General features: G+C 32.4%; 1 protein-coding gene across 1 annotated transcript; it reads right to left on the reverse strand.

Moving 5' to 3' along the window:
- Positions 1–8,090: 8,090 nt before the first annotated feature.
- On the reverse strand, positions 8,091–9,489 carry LOC115951779. Its single transcript, XM_031068926.1, has 2 exons — positions 9,366–9,489; positions 8,091–8,890 (listed from the first exon to the last, which is right to left on the reverse strand). Exons 1-2 carry the CDS (start codon positions 9,487–9,489, stop codon positions 8,091–8,093), a joined length of 924 nt encoding a protein of 307 aa, XP_030924786.1.
- Positions 9,490–13,103: the final 3,614 nt, after the last annotated feature.

Below are 13,103 nucleotides of genomic sequence, written 5' to 3' on the forward strand. Positions count from 1 at the left end.
TGTCAATGTAAGTATGACCATTTTTATTTTGTTAAGTTTGTATAGTATTTTTGTTTTTATGAAATTGTGGTTATATATTTGTCATTTTTTTTTTTATAAAAATATTTTAAACTAAATGAAAAAACTCAACTCCACTTGCACTATATAATTATTAATTCACACAACCACACTTATCCATACATAAATAATACACTAAATTGTTGTTTGATTATGGGATAAGCTGATATATGATCAGGGTGTGCAAGATTTAAAACATGATTTAAATTAGTAAAGCAATATATATATATATATATATATATATATAATTTTTCAAGTCAGGGGGTTCATTTGAACCCCCTGAAATGTATGTGCAGCCGCCCCTGATTTTAGATTTAAAGAAAAATTTTGGTCAACGACCAATGGCCGGTTGTAGTGGTTGGTGATTGAAGTCTAGGGATATTAGTGGGGGATGGTGGTTGGGTGGTTAACAGTGGGAGCTAGGGTGGAGGTTTGGTTGATGAATTTTGAGTGAGGCGAAAATAAAAGGACTGCAAATGAAAATGTAAAACATTTTTCGCTAGAAGTGCCTTTATTCTACAATTAACAAGAAAACAAATTCCAATTAATCAACGTTTTTAGTTGCCCCAAACACCTACAAATACGAAAAATATTTTCCAAAAATTAAATTTTGTTGAAACAAACATGCCTTAAAATACACTATTAGCCTTCTCTATTATTCGTGAAGACAAAAGTCATGGATTCAACTCCATAAACTAAATTCAGGTTAGCAAGGAAGACCAATCAAGTGCAGGTGTATGGCAATACTACAAACGCAAATTATTTTACAATATTTTTACAAATTTTTATTTGATAAATTCTTATTGGTTCTCATTTGGGTCTACCGCTAACGTCATTTCTTTACTTGCCAATAACTACTTACCAAATCAACAATCTGTAAAATAATTTATGACTAGCATTTTCCATATTTTGTACCAAAAATTGCTTAGTCAATAAGAATGCAAGGAGCACATAAATCATACTGTTTTAGATTTTTTAGTTATTAAGACAAGGAGCACATAAATCATGCTGTTTTAGGCCTCATTTGGTAGAGTAGTTAAACAATAAATTTTCAGTTTTTATACAATATTATACACGTTTTTACATATTTTTTCACGTATTTCAAAAATATACAAACAACATTACTCAAACTCCTCTACTATACGGGTCTTAAGCGGGAAAATAAGAACTATTGTTATCTATAGTCAAATCCTTCTTTTTCTCTATGGTCAAATACGGTTGCTATTAATGTTGGAAGATTGTCATTTACTTAGAATCGACTGTGTTTTTTTCATAGCAATATGACAAATAGATTGTTCAACTAGGATACACATAATAGTAATAAGCAAGTTAAATTTGTTCAAACTTTGACAAATAAATAGTCCAAAAAGTAGCATATAATCTGCGTAGCGATTGGGGTAGTCATGACATATGCGCGTACGTACGGCGGCACGGCCCCACATGGCCATGGAGCGTGGACGGACATCAGGACATGTACTCCAAGAATGAAATTCTCTTACACACACAACAATGTCTTTGTTTTTTCTCAGACACTGCTCTGTGCCACAACATCGCACGCAAACAATATATGGATCAAAACCTAAATGTCCAAAACACTCCTATAGTATTGCTGCTCTTATAGTCTTCTTCTTCTTCCCCAAAACCTCAAAATTCTCAGTTATCTTTGCAATCTCAGTGCCGTTCATCAATGAGGATCAGAAAACGGTGGCCCCCTCCTCCTCCTCCTCTTTTAGTTTCACCGCCAGATGTTTTATCTTCAACTCCTCAGGCGAGTCAACCTCCACTACAGCCATCTATCACTGGCAATGATCTACGGCTACAAGAGCATCTTCAGCCAGTCAAAGTCAGCAATATCAGCGGCGGGGATTGCCCAAACCATAACAACTATTCAAAGGCAAAAAACGAGTGCAGCTCAGATAGTTATTCCAATGAGGTACATAAGAGGTCTAATGTTTATTCTTCTCTCCACTATGTTCTTTGTATGTAGCTTATTAAGGTTTTTATCAATGTTTAAACCGTGTTGTTTTGGGCTTGCTTTGTAGGAACCACCTACCCCTGCCAGAGAAGAAGAAAGCACTTCCAAGGACAACAAGTTTAGTGCAACTAAGCAAAGGTAATAATCTTAAAGAAAAATTCTTTGTGTTTTAATAGGATGTGCATTGTACAGTTCATACTTCATATTGTTCATACTAACTTTTTACCAATCGTTTTTTTTTTTTTAATTTAATTTAATTATAAATTTTCTGTTGCCCTCTTTTGTACGTAGCACCAATATTCTTTAGAGTTTCCAGCTGTAGTAATTAATGCGCCTAGCTTGTGTGTGTGTGTGCGCGTGTTTGCAGTGTCGGATGGTACAATCAGAAAAGTAATGCAGAGACAGAGCCAGAGACATCGCCTACAAGTTCCATTTCTTCGTCCTTATCTCATTTTGGTACGTACACATATATCAGCTCTATATTCGTACATACAAATTGCCCATCCTTCTGTTGTGTGCCTATTGCCTAGAGAAGCCAATGTTGCCTCACCATTTCTTACAAAGTTCTCTTTTGGTTGGATCTTTTGATTTGGGTTGCTGCCCTAGCTCCTAGTCTTGTTAAAGTTCTTTGGGGGTTGGATGCAATGCAATTTCAGGTCCCCTTATGTATAAATCTTATTTACTGATAAAGTTTTTCATTTCATCAAAAATAGATAATAACATTAATATGAATGTTTTTTGGATATATGTGTATGTATGTTGGCGAGTTTATTATAGAAAAAATTACATAACTTTTTTCACCTCCGATGTTATGATATTAAAAAAAAAAAAAATTATTGTGTATGTAGCATTGATGATTATTGACACTGTTATTTCAGTCTCTGATATGGATTTGATGAACAATGACACTGACAGGAAGCTGGAGTGAGGAAGAGAAAGCATTTCCATTGAAGAAAAGAAGAGAAAGCTTCATTAGATTAATGTTAAAAAATGAAGCTACAAGGAAGGAAGAGGAGGAAGAAATGGGTAAGAAGAGTACTAGTGCAATTGCAAATGATGAGGGGAGGTGCGTCAGGACAAATGGGAAGAAATGGAGATGTTGGCAATCGGCTCTTGAGGGTTATGCTCAATGTGAGTATCACTTGAATCAAGAAAGAGTGAGAAACATGAGGCATATTTGTAAGCAAAGACAAGCTGCACAGATAAGTAGTAAAGCTGAGAAGGTGCTGGAGACTAGTTTGTACGGTGAGGATGAGTTTAACAGTGATGATTATGATGTGGGATTTGAGGTTGGTAAGGTTGGTTTGGTGAAGGCTAGGTCAATAACTAGTTTTTACTAGCTCTTACTGCTTTCCGCCTGTGGCTACTCTTGAGTTCTACGTGGCCTTAGCTAGTGACAAATTAATGGCAATATATAGTTGAATTGGTCATGGCTAACATTTTCCAACATGAAATATGAACTTTTGTTTAATGCTGTTCAAATGTTGACGCAAATGAAAAGGGTCTTTCATGTTTCTTTCCAATTTGTATATTGTTTATTTTTATTTTATTTTATTAAGAGCGGGGTGAGTGGGAGAAAAAACTATCTCATTTGTCTATCTTATGGAGCTTGCCTCTTCAAAATTATCTTATATGCCTGTCTTATGCAATGCGTCTTTTGCTTGGGACCTACATGCTTGTGAGAGGTGTTCCATAAAACCAATAAACAAGGGGAGTATGGGTAATACGGTAAAAATAATGTTACACACAATGTTTCTCACAGAGGTTTATTTGACATGTTTTTATTTGCTCTTATTTAGGTCTATCACATAAATCACTTTTTGATTTACCATTTATAACTTATCACCTTAGCAATTATGAAATACTTGGCAAAACTACTTTTATTGATCTAGTAATGGAATGTACTCATGCTGTCATGCACCTTCCTTTTAATTTATTGGAAGGGAGCTGTGATAGATCCACCATTAAATTTATAAGTGATGGATCAATCATTGATTTCAATAATGTTAATGTGTTAAATGTCTTAGTTCAATTACCACAATTGATTACGAGTTTAAGTTAATTTAATTAGTAAAATTTTTTGTTGTTGAATAAAAAATATATAGATTTAAATAATACTTATACCAAAAAGAACCTTGTTATTGTTTTGGTTTGATAAAAATGAGCAATTTTTTTTTTTTGAAAAAAAAAATGAGCAATTATTATTGAGTAGGCATAATAGGTCCAAATCCTAACTTATCTATCAAAAAAAAAAAAACCCTGTATAATTGAAATTTTGCCTTTCATTATCTTCTTATTTTTCTTTTTTAAAAAAAGATCTTCATTTTGTGAGCAAAACTGTGATATAATTAGGCTTCTAAGTAATTATGTATAGCAGACCATAGAACTGGATCAGTTCTAATGCAAGCTAAACCAAAAGGTTAGTTAATTCTAAATTGAACTAGTTTATTTCAATTAGTTTTTCTAGAATCGGATGAGGACAAGTTTTGTTTTAGTAACATACAATCTACGAAAATGTCAAACTTGATAATGGAAAATGTTAAGGAGTTACTTTTATAAATATTTTATTGAGAGAATGATAAAATAATAAATGCTGTTGATAGCTTTTTATATTTTCCAAAAAAGTGATATCAAAACTTTTTTATTATAGTTATTAACAATTACCCTAAGAACATCCATTAATATAACCATTTAATAATAGTTATTGTAGTGATTACATATGAGAACATTTCAATTTTATTTGTAGAGAGAACCTATTTAAAAGAAACAAGATGGATGAAGTGAATTAATATAATTGAAGCACTTATAAAGAAAAGTAACTTAATTCAAGTCAAGGAAGTAGAAATTAGTGCCATTAGAAGTAGCAAAAAAATTATACGCTAATGAAGGAGACGAAAAAAGAATATAATATTAGATATGAAAGAAAAACGAAGAAGAATACATACATGCATGTGAACAATATCAATTAGTCTATTACTGGGGGTGAGCAAGCATGATGATTTCTGCTTGTGCCACTTTTTTTTTTTTTTTTCCTATTTAATAAAGGTCAGCATTTTAAAGCTATGCTCATAATTTTTTTTATATAATCTTTGTACGAGTCATATTCCAAAGTTGTAGCATGTATGGGTGGCTGTAAATTTATTCAAATCCTTTTGTGATAATCTGATATATTGCTTAGAAATTTCATCAACGACAGACCAGAAAGCAAAAGAAGATTCTCTAAATTCTATTTTTCAGCAAAAGAGATTCTCTAAGTCTATTCAAATGTTTAAATAAGGTTGAACCACTAAATTATGTCGCGCACTAATGACTTATATACAGTCCAATTTGAAAATTTCCCATGTTATTAATACATGAAGACTAAGCCATAGAAGGCTGTAAAACAACTTGTAAGTCTTTACATTATATATTATACTAGTCGCTAACCCGTGCAATGCACAGAAAAACTATTAAATACAATTTAAAAAAAATATTTTTATTAATTTGTTTTTGCTATTGACAATGTTTTCTATTGTAATAGTTTGAAAATTTATTATAGAACAAAGTTTAACATGACTACATATTTTGAAAATCTAATCGTTGGTTACAAGTTTTTTATGGTAACATAAATAACCTACATTATGTAAAGTCAAAAATGAAATTCAACTCCAAATTGTAGACTTGTAAACTAAATGACTGAATTCATTTGATAGGAGTACTTAGATTTTGAGATTATTATTAATTAAGACTCAAGAATGTAAAAAGGGTCTATCTCCCTTGACACAATATTTTGCAAGCTAACTGCTTGAACTTTGAAAATCATGGTTCTCCCACTCTCCTTCATCTCTAGATCAAATTTGATGTAAAATTCCACCTCCTTTATGGTGCCTTTGAACCAAAACAACACAATTGCTGAATGTATATTTGTAGGCACACTACAGACTACAGTATATAAAAGCTAACCTCTTTTTTTTTCTCTCTTTGCATCAATTAGTATGTAAAAAGCTACTCAAACATATCATTACCAGAACATACTCTTTTTTTTTAATAAGTATTACCAGGGAATAGACATAGCATAAAATTGGGTCAAGAAGGTGAAATCAACCAAGCTTTCACTGTTATTGGCAATATCATGGATTACTTACCTTCACACTCACTCCGGGTGATCAATGTTGTTCAGCTAATGCTCATATAGTTGTGTCAGTGACTCAGCACCAGATAGTAGAATGGTCTTTTGTTGGGAGCAACATTATGGGTAGGAAACATACAAAAGCTATGGTCGCTACTTAGGTAGTTCAGATAGCCTATTAACAAAATCGTATGGTAGGGGTTGTGAGCTGTGGCTTCATTGGCTTGTGAGTAAGGTTCAATTTGCAAGGGCGGCCAAGTATTCAAGTTTTATGCTTGTGACCGTGTGGGTCTCAGGTTTTAAGTTTAGGGTTTTTCAGAAACAAAGTCATGAAATCATGTAGTCGGGTTTTCAAAGGTGAATCGTGTGGTTTTTACTCAGCAAATTAAAAAATTTTAAAAATTAATATGAGGTGTAAAATTATGGAGCTCCAAAGCATAATTCAGATTTTGTCGAATAGGGGAAAAAAGAAAGTAGTTTAAGTAAAACGTAAAATAAAAAGAAAAATAAAATAGTGCTGACGTGGAAAATTGTAGGAGTTTCAAAGTTTCGGTTTTATATATAAAAGTAGAAGTGGTTTTTATATACATGGAAATATATGTAGTCCTGCTTTAAATCAATTTTCCAAACAAAAAATTTTACCAAACTAAAAATAATTAAATCTGTTCTACGTTTTTGGCGGCCTGGTTCTAATTTACTTGGTAATTTGGCTAGTAAAATTAGAAAGGAAATAAGCGGGGAAAATTTCTTGTTAATTAAGAGGGAAAAGAAACTATTAAATTAAATTACCAAATAAAAGATGGACAAAGTTTATCTACAAAATTAGTTGTAGCCTTAGGCTACAAACTCACTCAATAAAATAAATATTACTTCATATTTTGAAAATCTAACCGTTAAATTACATATTTTTTATGCTCTTAATACACATATCAATTTTTGTGTCAATCGGATATTATTTACTATATAATCTATAATATTATATTTTATGCATAATTTTAAATTACAAAAACTTGCAATTTAAAAATTTATTGATGACATAGTTATTGATCTTTAATTTTCTTAAAATTTTGCAAACATGAAGGATATAAGAAGAAGATGTAATCCAATGGTGGATTTGTCAAAATTCACCTCTAATAAAAAGATATTGAGTGAGTTTGTAGCCTAACGCTACAATCAATTTTGTAGCTAAACTTTGTCCATAAAAGATCTCTTCCTTTGCTAACTGTTGAATTTGTGATCTATTGGTTCAATTACATCCCTCACTAGGACCGAAAAAGTATTTTGTATCAAATGATACCACATCATTTGTATAAAAATCCAATAAACGAGAAACATGTGTGCAAAAATAACTATTCACTAACACATGTCTTTCATTTGTTAGTGGGTTAGTTATTTTTTGTTGGCATGTCTCACACTTTTTGGATTTGGACACAACTGACATGGTATCATTTAATACCAAATACCTTCTCCACGAGGACCAAAATTATGTTCCTTTAGCCCATAGGTCATCACTATATTGGACTTATGACTATCCAACCTAGACTCGAACCTGATAAAACCTTCCAACTTGAAGGCACCTGAGTTGAAGGTCATCCAATCTAAGCACTAGACTGGTTGATGGCAAATTTGCATCATTGAAAATCTTAGCTCAAGTGACAAGTGTCTTGTCTAAAAAATCATGTTCATTGGACCTGTTTGAAAGTATTTTGTTCTCTTTCCCATCCCGTCGCCATGTACTTACTTAGGATTTAAGGAATGAGCCAAGCAATGTAGTGGTGTACAATTTTTAGTCCATCGATTAATAAGTATATCATACACCACACCCCAAAATAAGCTATACTCATCATCTTCCAAGCCTTCATGCCGATATATTGCTGCCATCATCTTCTCTATCATTGAATCCCACGTCTCATACACAAAATGAAGACAAGACTTATCTGTGTCGGCTCCTCATAGCATATCATAAATAGGTGCTGTGAATTCAAGGATATAATTAACAATATCCCACCAACGATCACTTAGAATAATATCTTTCACCTTTTGAGCTTTTCCAACATCATCCTCCTTATAAGAAGCCCATTGATCACTAATAGCCATGACTTGAAGGCATCTTTTTATCAACTTCAACCTTTTCAACATCACAACAACCGGAGCAAATCTAGTATCAACAACTTGGAGCAGTTTTAATGAACAAAATTCATTAAACATTACCAACCTCATCGAATGGTTCATGATAAAAACACGTATGAAAGATGCATCATCAGCAATACGTGTAATCCAACTACATTCCTCATATGTAACTTCATTCTTTTCAGTGTTTTTTTTTGCACAAATATTTTTCAAAACTAGATTGAGAGTGTGGACAACACAGGGTGTCCAAAATATTTTAGGATACTCACCTTCAATAAGAGCTCCAACAAACTTCATCACACTAACATTATCAATGATGACTTGGACAACTTTTTCATGTCCAATATCTTTTATAGCATCCTTCAACACCCCAGTAATATAATGTTTGTCTTTGAACTCACCTGACTCATCAATTGCCTTTATAAACACTGGACCCCCATCTGATATAGCCATAATATTAATAAGAGGCCTCCTTTGTAGATCTGACCATCCATCAGAAACTATAGTTACACCAGTTTCAAGCCAAAAGTCCTTAATTGGTTTCAAAAATCTTTCAACATGAGTTCTTTTTCTTTGCAAAAGTGTTGTTCTCAAGGCATTATATCCAGGAGGAACATAATCTTAAATGCTATGGGTAGCAGCATATGAATAGGAATTACGATAATATGGGTTCCTTGCAAAGTTAAACAAAAGCCCACCGGTATAAAACATTCTAATAATTCTACTATCCAATTCATGTCTAACATTATTCTGAAATGCTCTCTCCAAAGGAGAATTCATAATCACCTTCCTCCTCTTACCATCAACCGGATTTGTACTATCACTCCCTTCCTGTATTCGAAATGAGGGAATAAGTATAGGCCCACGGCCTGGGGGAGGTGGGGGTAAGGGAATTTGACTTCTTTGTTCTCTCTCTAAGTTATCATTCTCAATCTGATCATGCATTTGCTGCATTTCCAACCTCTAGCTCGGTGTCACCTTAGGGCATGCTCTAATACCTTTATTACTAATTTTTAATAAATGAGCCTTAACCCTAAAATAGGATCCCGAAAAAACTCCACCACAATAGTTGCACTTAAAAGTGTGTGTTTCCACCTGATTTAACAGTAGAACTAGGTGGTTTTTCTACTTTAGTCACATACTGTCGGAGAGGAGCTTCATCATTTGGCACTTCTTCATTTGATGAAGGTGAAGTTTCTGTGCTAGTAATTTCATCCATTGCAAATTCAATAGATTCAATTTAACCTACAAATAATAACTATTAACTAAATAAAAAATCAAACCCAAGTCACAACATTACAACTTATATAAAAAATTTAAAAATCAAATCACAGATTCACAATGAGTAATAGTCAGAGCATATGAGAGTATAATGAGCTTGAGATTGAAAAACTGAGATTGAAAGCTTTAATTAGTTTGATACCAAAGTTGATAGTGGGCTAGTGAGGTGAGGTGAGCTTGAGACTTGAGACTTGAGGTGAGCTTGAGACCGAGAGTCATGCAAAGCATAGGAGAGTGAGAACATGTCTTAGGGAGTGACTGAGTGCGTTTGTGAGAGAGGGGAGACGGAGAGCAGAGAGTTGAGAGGGAAGATAGAGCACAAAGAGTGAGAGAGAGCTGAAGATTGAAGAATGGTGCGCTTTGAGAACTGAGATAGTTTAAGGTTTTGTTATTAAGTTCAAACGGTGCGTTTTGCACCTTTTTTTTTTTTTTTTTTTTTTTTTTTTTTGAATTTCGGCCTGAATCAACCGATTCGGCGTCGATATTGCCTAAATCGGAGTGTTTCAACGGTTTCGCCCGATACGGACCGGTTTGGCCCAAGTCTACGCAAGTTGGTGCATATTGGAAAAAAAAAAAAAAAAAACTGGATATGGTAGCGGCGTCGCTCGTGCGGTGCCCATTTTGTCGTGTCCATGCATCCTAGCATTCCAATAATGAAAAAGTTTATAATTTAAGTCATTTTCACTACAAAGTAATTATTTTTCTAAATTCATTATTTTTAAGATGACAAAAAAAGATAAAGGAATAAAGGAAGAACAAGTAGTAATAGATTAAAGAAGAGAGAGTTTCTTATTAGTACAACTAGTAAGTTACCCATGCGATTCGTGGATAATATTGTAATATTTTATGTAAAATGATTTTGGAGAATGTTGTATATGTATTATAGCATAATTGTTATAGAACTTTATTAGTAATGAGTTCATCATAAAAAACAACAATTATAAATTGCTATCACATATCCATTATATTTATTCATTGAAGTAATGAGAAATAATTATTAAAAAAAAAAACAATTTTGGAGGAATATTAGAGAATAAAAATTGATATAAAACAAAATACACATCCTAAACACCCACAGTCAATCACATCATTTACAAAAATCACAAATCCACAACGTCTAATCTTAATAACAAAATCGTAATTGTTGTTGTCATTCAATATAAATAGCAAGCCCCTCCTTCCTTGGTTGTAACCAACTCATATGAGTTTGGATTAGATGAAACAACAATGTTAGAGCTAGCTAGGTAGGTGTCGTCAAAAGATTGAAGGTAAATGACATTATTTTTGGTTTCTGTGTATTTGACATGGGATGACATGAATGACTATAGGTAAGTATATATAAAGGGGTAAAAGTACAAGAGGTGAAAATATTGAATTAGAGTTTTGTGTGTATGTGTAAGAGATGAAAAGTCCTGAAACATTGAACCAAATGATACAAATAATATTTATTTTTTAATTAGAAAAGCCTTGAAACATTGAACCAAATGAAACAAAAAGTTTATGTTTAATTTGTTCTTATCTTTGATGTGTCATTTGAGAATATTCAATTTCTTTTTGCAAAGAATACGCCACTTGGCAAAACCTCATACTTTTTCACATGAGATCTCTGCTTATATATATATATATATATATATATATAATTTTTGTTCTTATTTAATTTGTTTTTATTTCTAATATGGCATTTGAGAATATTCCAATTTTATTTGCAAAGAATACGCCACTTGATAGAACCTCATGTTTTTCCACATGAGATCTCTGCTTTATATATATATTGATTTGTTGATCTCACCTCCTTGCTATATGGATAATATTGCTTCCATTGAATGGTTAGTAATTACTTCTTCTATTTTTATGAAGTTTTTTATTATTTTTTAAATGGTAGTTAGGGAGTTAATCGATACAAATTGATAAGAAATGATATTTCATAAACATAAATATAAATATTTGACACAAATTATTCCAAAAAAAAAAAAAAAAATCGTTTCAATTCATCCCTTTGAATTATTATTTAAAAATATCAGAACCACAAGTAACCATCTAAGGTAGTGACAGAATGGGTAGAGTATTAGTATAGTATGGGTCTTGAGTTCTAATTAATAGAGGCAATAACGTGACGTTGGTCTAATTTAAGGATTATTGCCTCCCACAACTTAAGTGTTACTATTGTCACACTCACACAAAAGTAGGATTGTCACAACTTTTACCTTCTTACTTATTATAAAAATAAACCCTTAAATTAGAATGTACTTATTCCTTATATAGGTACAAAATGACCTATTGTACCCCATTTCCTCCCTCTTATGTAGGTGTGGCAAAATTGGACACGACTCGCAAACCCGATCCGACACAACACGATACGAAATTAGTAAGTTATGGGTTGAGGCTTAATGGGTTCGTGTCATATTTGGGTTGACACGATTAATCCGTTTAATAAACGGGTTGGGTTAATGTCCATCACATGAAACCCATTTGACCTGTTTGAACCGTTTAATTAAATGATATTTTACCAATATAATATTCTAACCCTAAGTATATAAACTTATTAGTTGTTGTGGTTTATTTCTTTGAAAAATTATGATTGATTATTTATGATATTGAGATATACTTTAATTTTGAATGATTATTTGTGATGTAGTTACTCGTTAGTTCTGAATTTTATATTAAAAATATTTATTTGTTTGGTTTTTCATAATTCATATCAATTTGGTTAATACTAAAATTTTTATTTTATTTTGATAAAATCTAATAAATAGATCGACATAACTAACCCGTTTAATAAATGAGTTGTGTTAGGGTTAAAGAATCTTGATCTGTTTAATAAACATGTTGGGTTAGGGTTAACCTATATAGTCAAGTATTCATGAGTTAACACGACACGAACCTGACACGTGAACACGAATTGACACCCCTACTCTTATGTGTGTAAAAATAAATAAATGACCTGTTATATGAAAGTCAAACATTACATTTTTTATTTTTTAAGAAGAGGTCAAACATTACTTTGTTGCAAAATATATATATCTAAAACATGACTTTTTATTATTATTAAACTTTGTTTATTTATTGAGTTTTTTAAAATTTTGTGTCAAAAAGAATTCACATGGAGAGATATTTTGTTCATATAAAATGTAAGTAAAATTTTCGTGGTTTTCCATTATTTTAGTTGAAAGAGATTTATTAGAGCATCCACAATGGGACATGGTCCACATGTATATGCAAAATGTCCACAAAATTTAAGCATTTAGCAATTGGACTCAGCAGCCGAAATGCCAAAAGTGGGAAAGTGTAAATTTTTTTGACATAGTGCTACAGTGCCATCTTACATGTAAGATGGCACTGTAGCACAATGCCAAAAATAATATTAATATTTTATTCCACCTTTCTCTCTCTCTCTCTCTCTCTCTCTCTCTCTCTCTCTCTCACACCTTCAGTCCGTCTTCGATGCAAGGTCCAAAAACCAAACATTGTTGATTTCGGTCTGTTGTCGCCGTTGAGTCCATGCAGATTGCCGGTGCTCGGAATGACACGAGCCGATCTCTCTGTGACACAAGA

This window comes from Quercus lobata, chromosome 7 (genome assembly GCF_001633185.2).
Source record: "Quercus lobata isolate SW786 chromosome 7, ValleyOak3.0 Primary Assembly, whole genome shotgun sequence".
In the NCBI taxonomy this organism is placed as follows: domain Eukaryota; kingdom Viridiplantae; phylum Streptophyta; class Magnoliopsida; order Fagales; family Fagaceae; genus Quercus; species Quercus lobata.

Bases quoted from the DNA above. Each gene is read 5' to 3' on its own strand.
- LOC115951779 (XM_031068926.1), bottom strand. From the start codon at position 9,489: ATGGATGAAATTACTAGCACAGAAACTTCACCTTCATCAAATGAAGAA. The intron at 8,891-9,365 runs GTGGAAACACAC...ATAGCATTTAAG, and splicing joins TAGTTCTACTGTTAAATCAG to ATTATGTTCCTCCTGGATAT.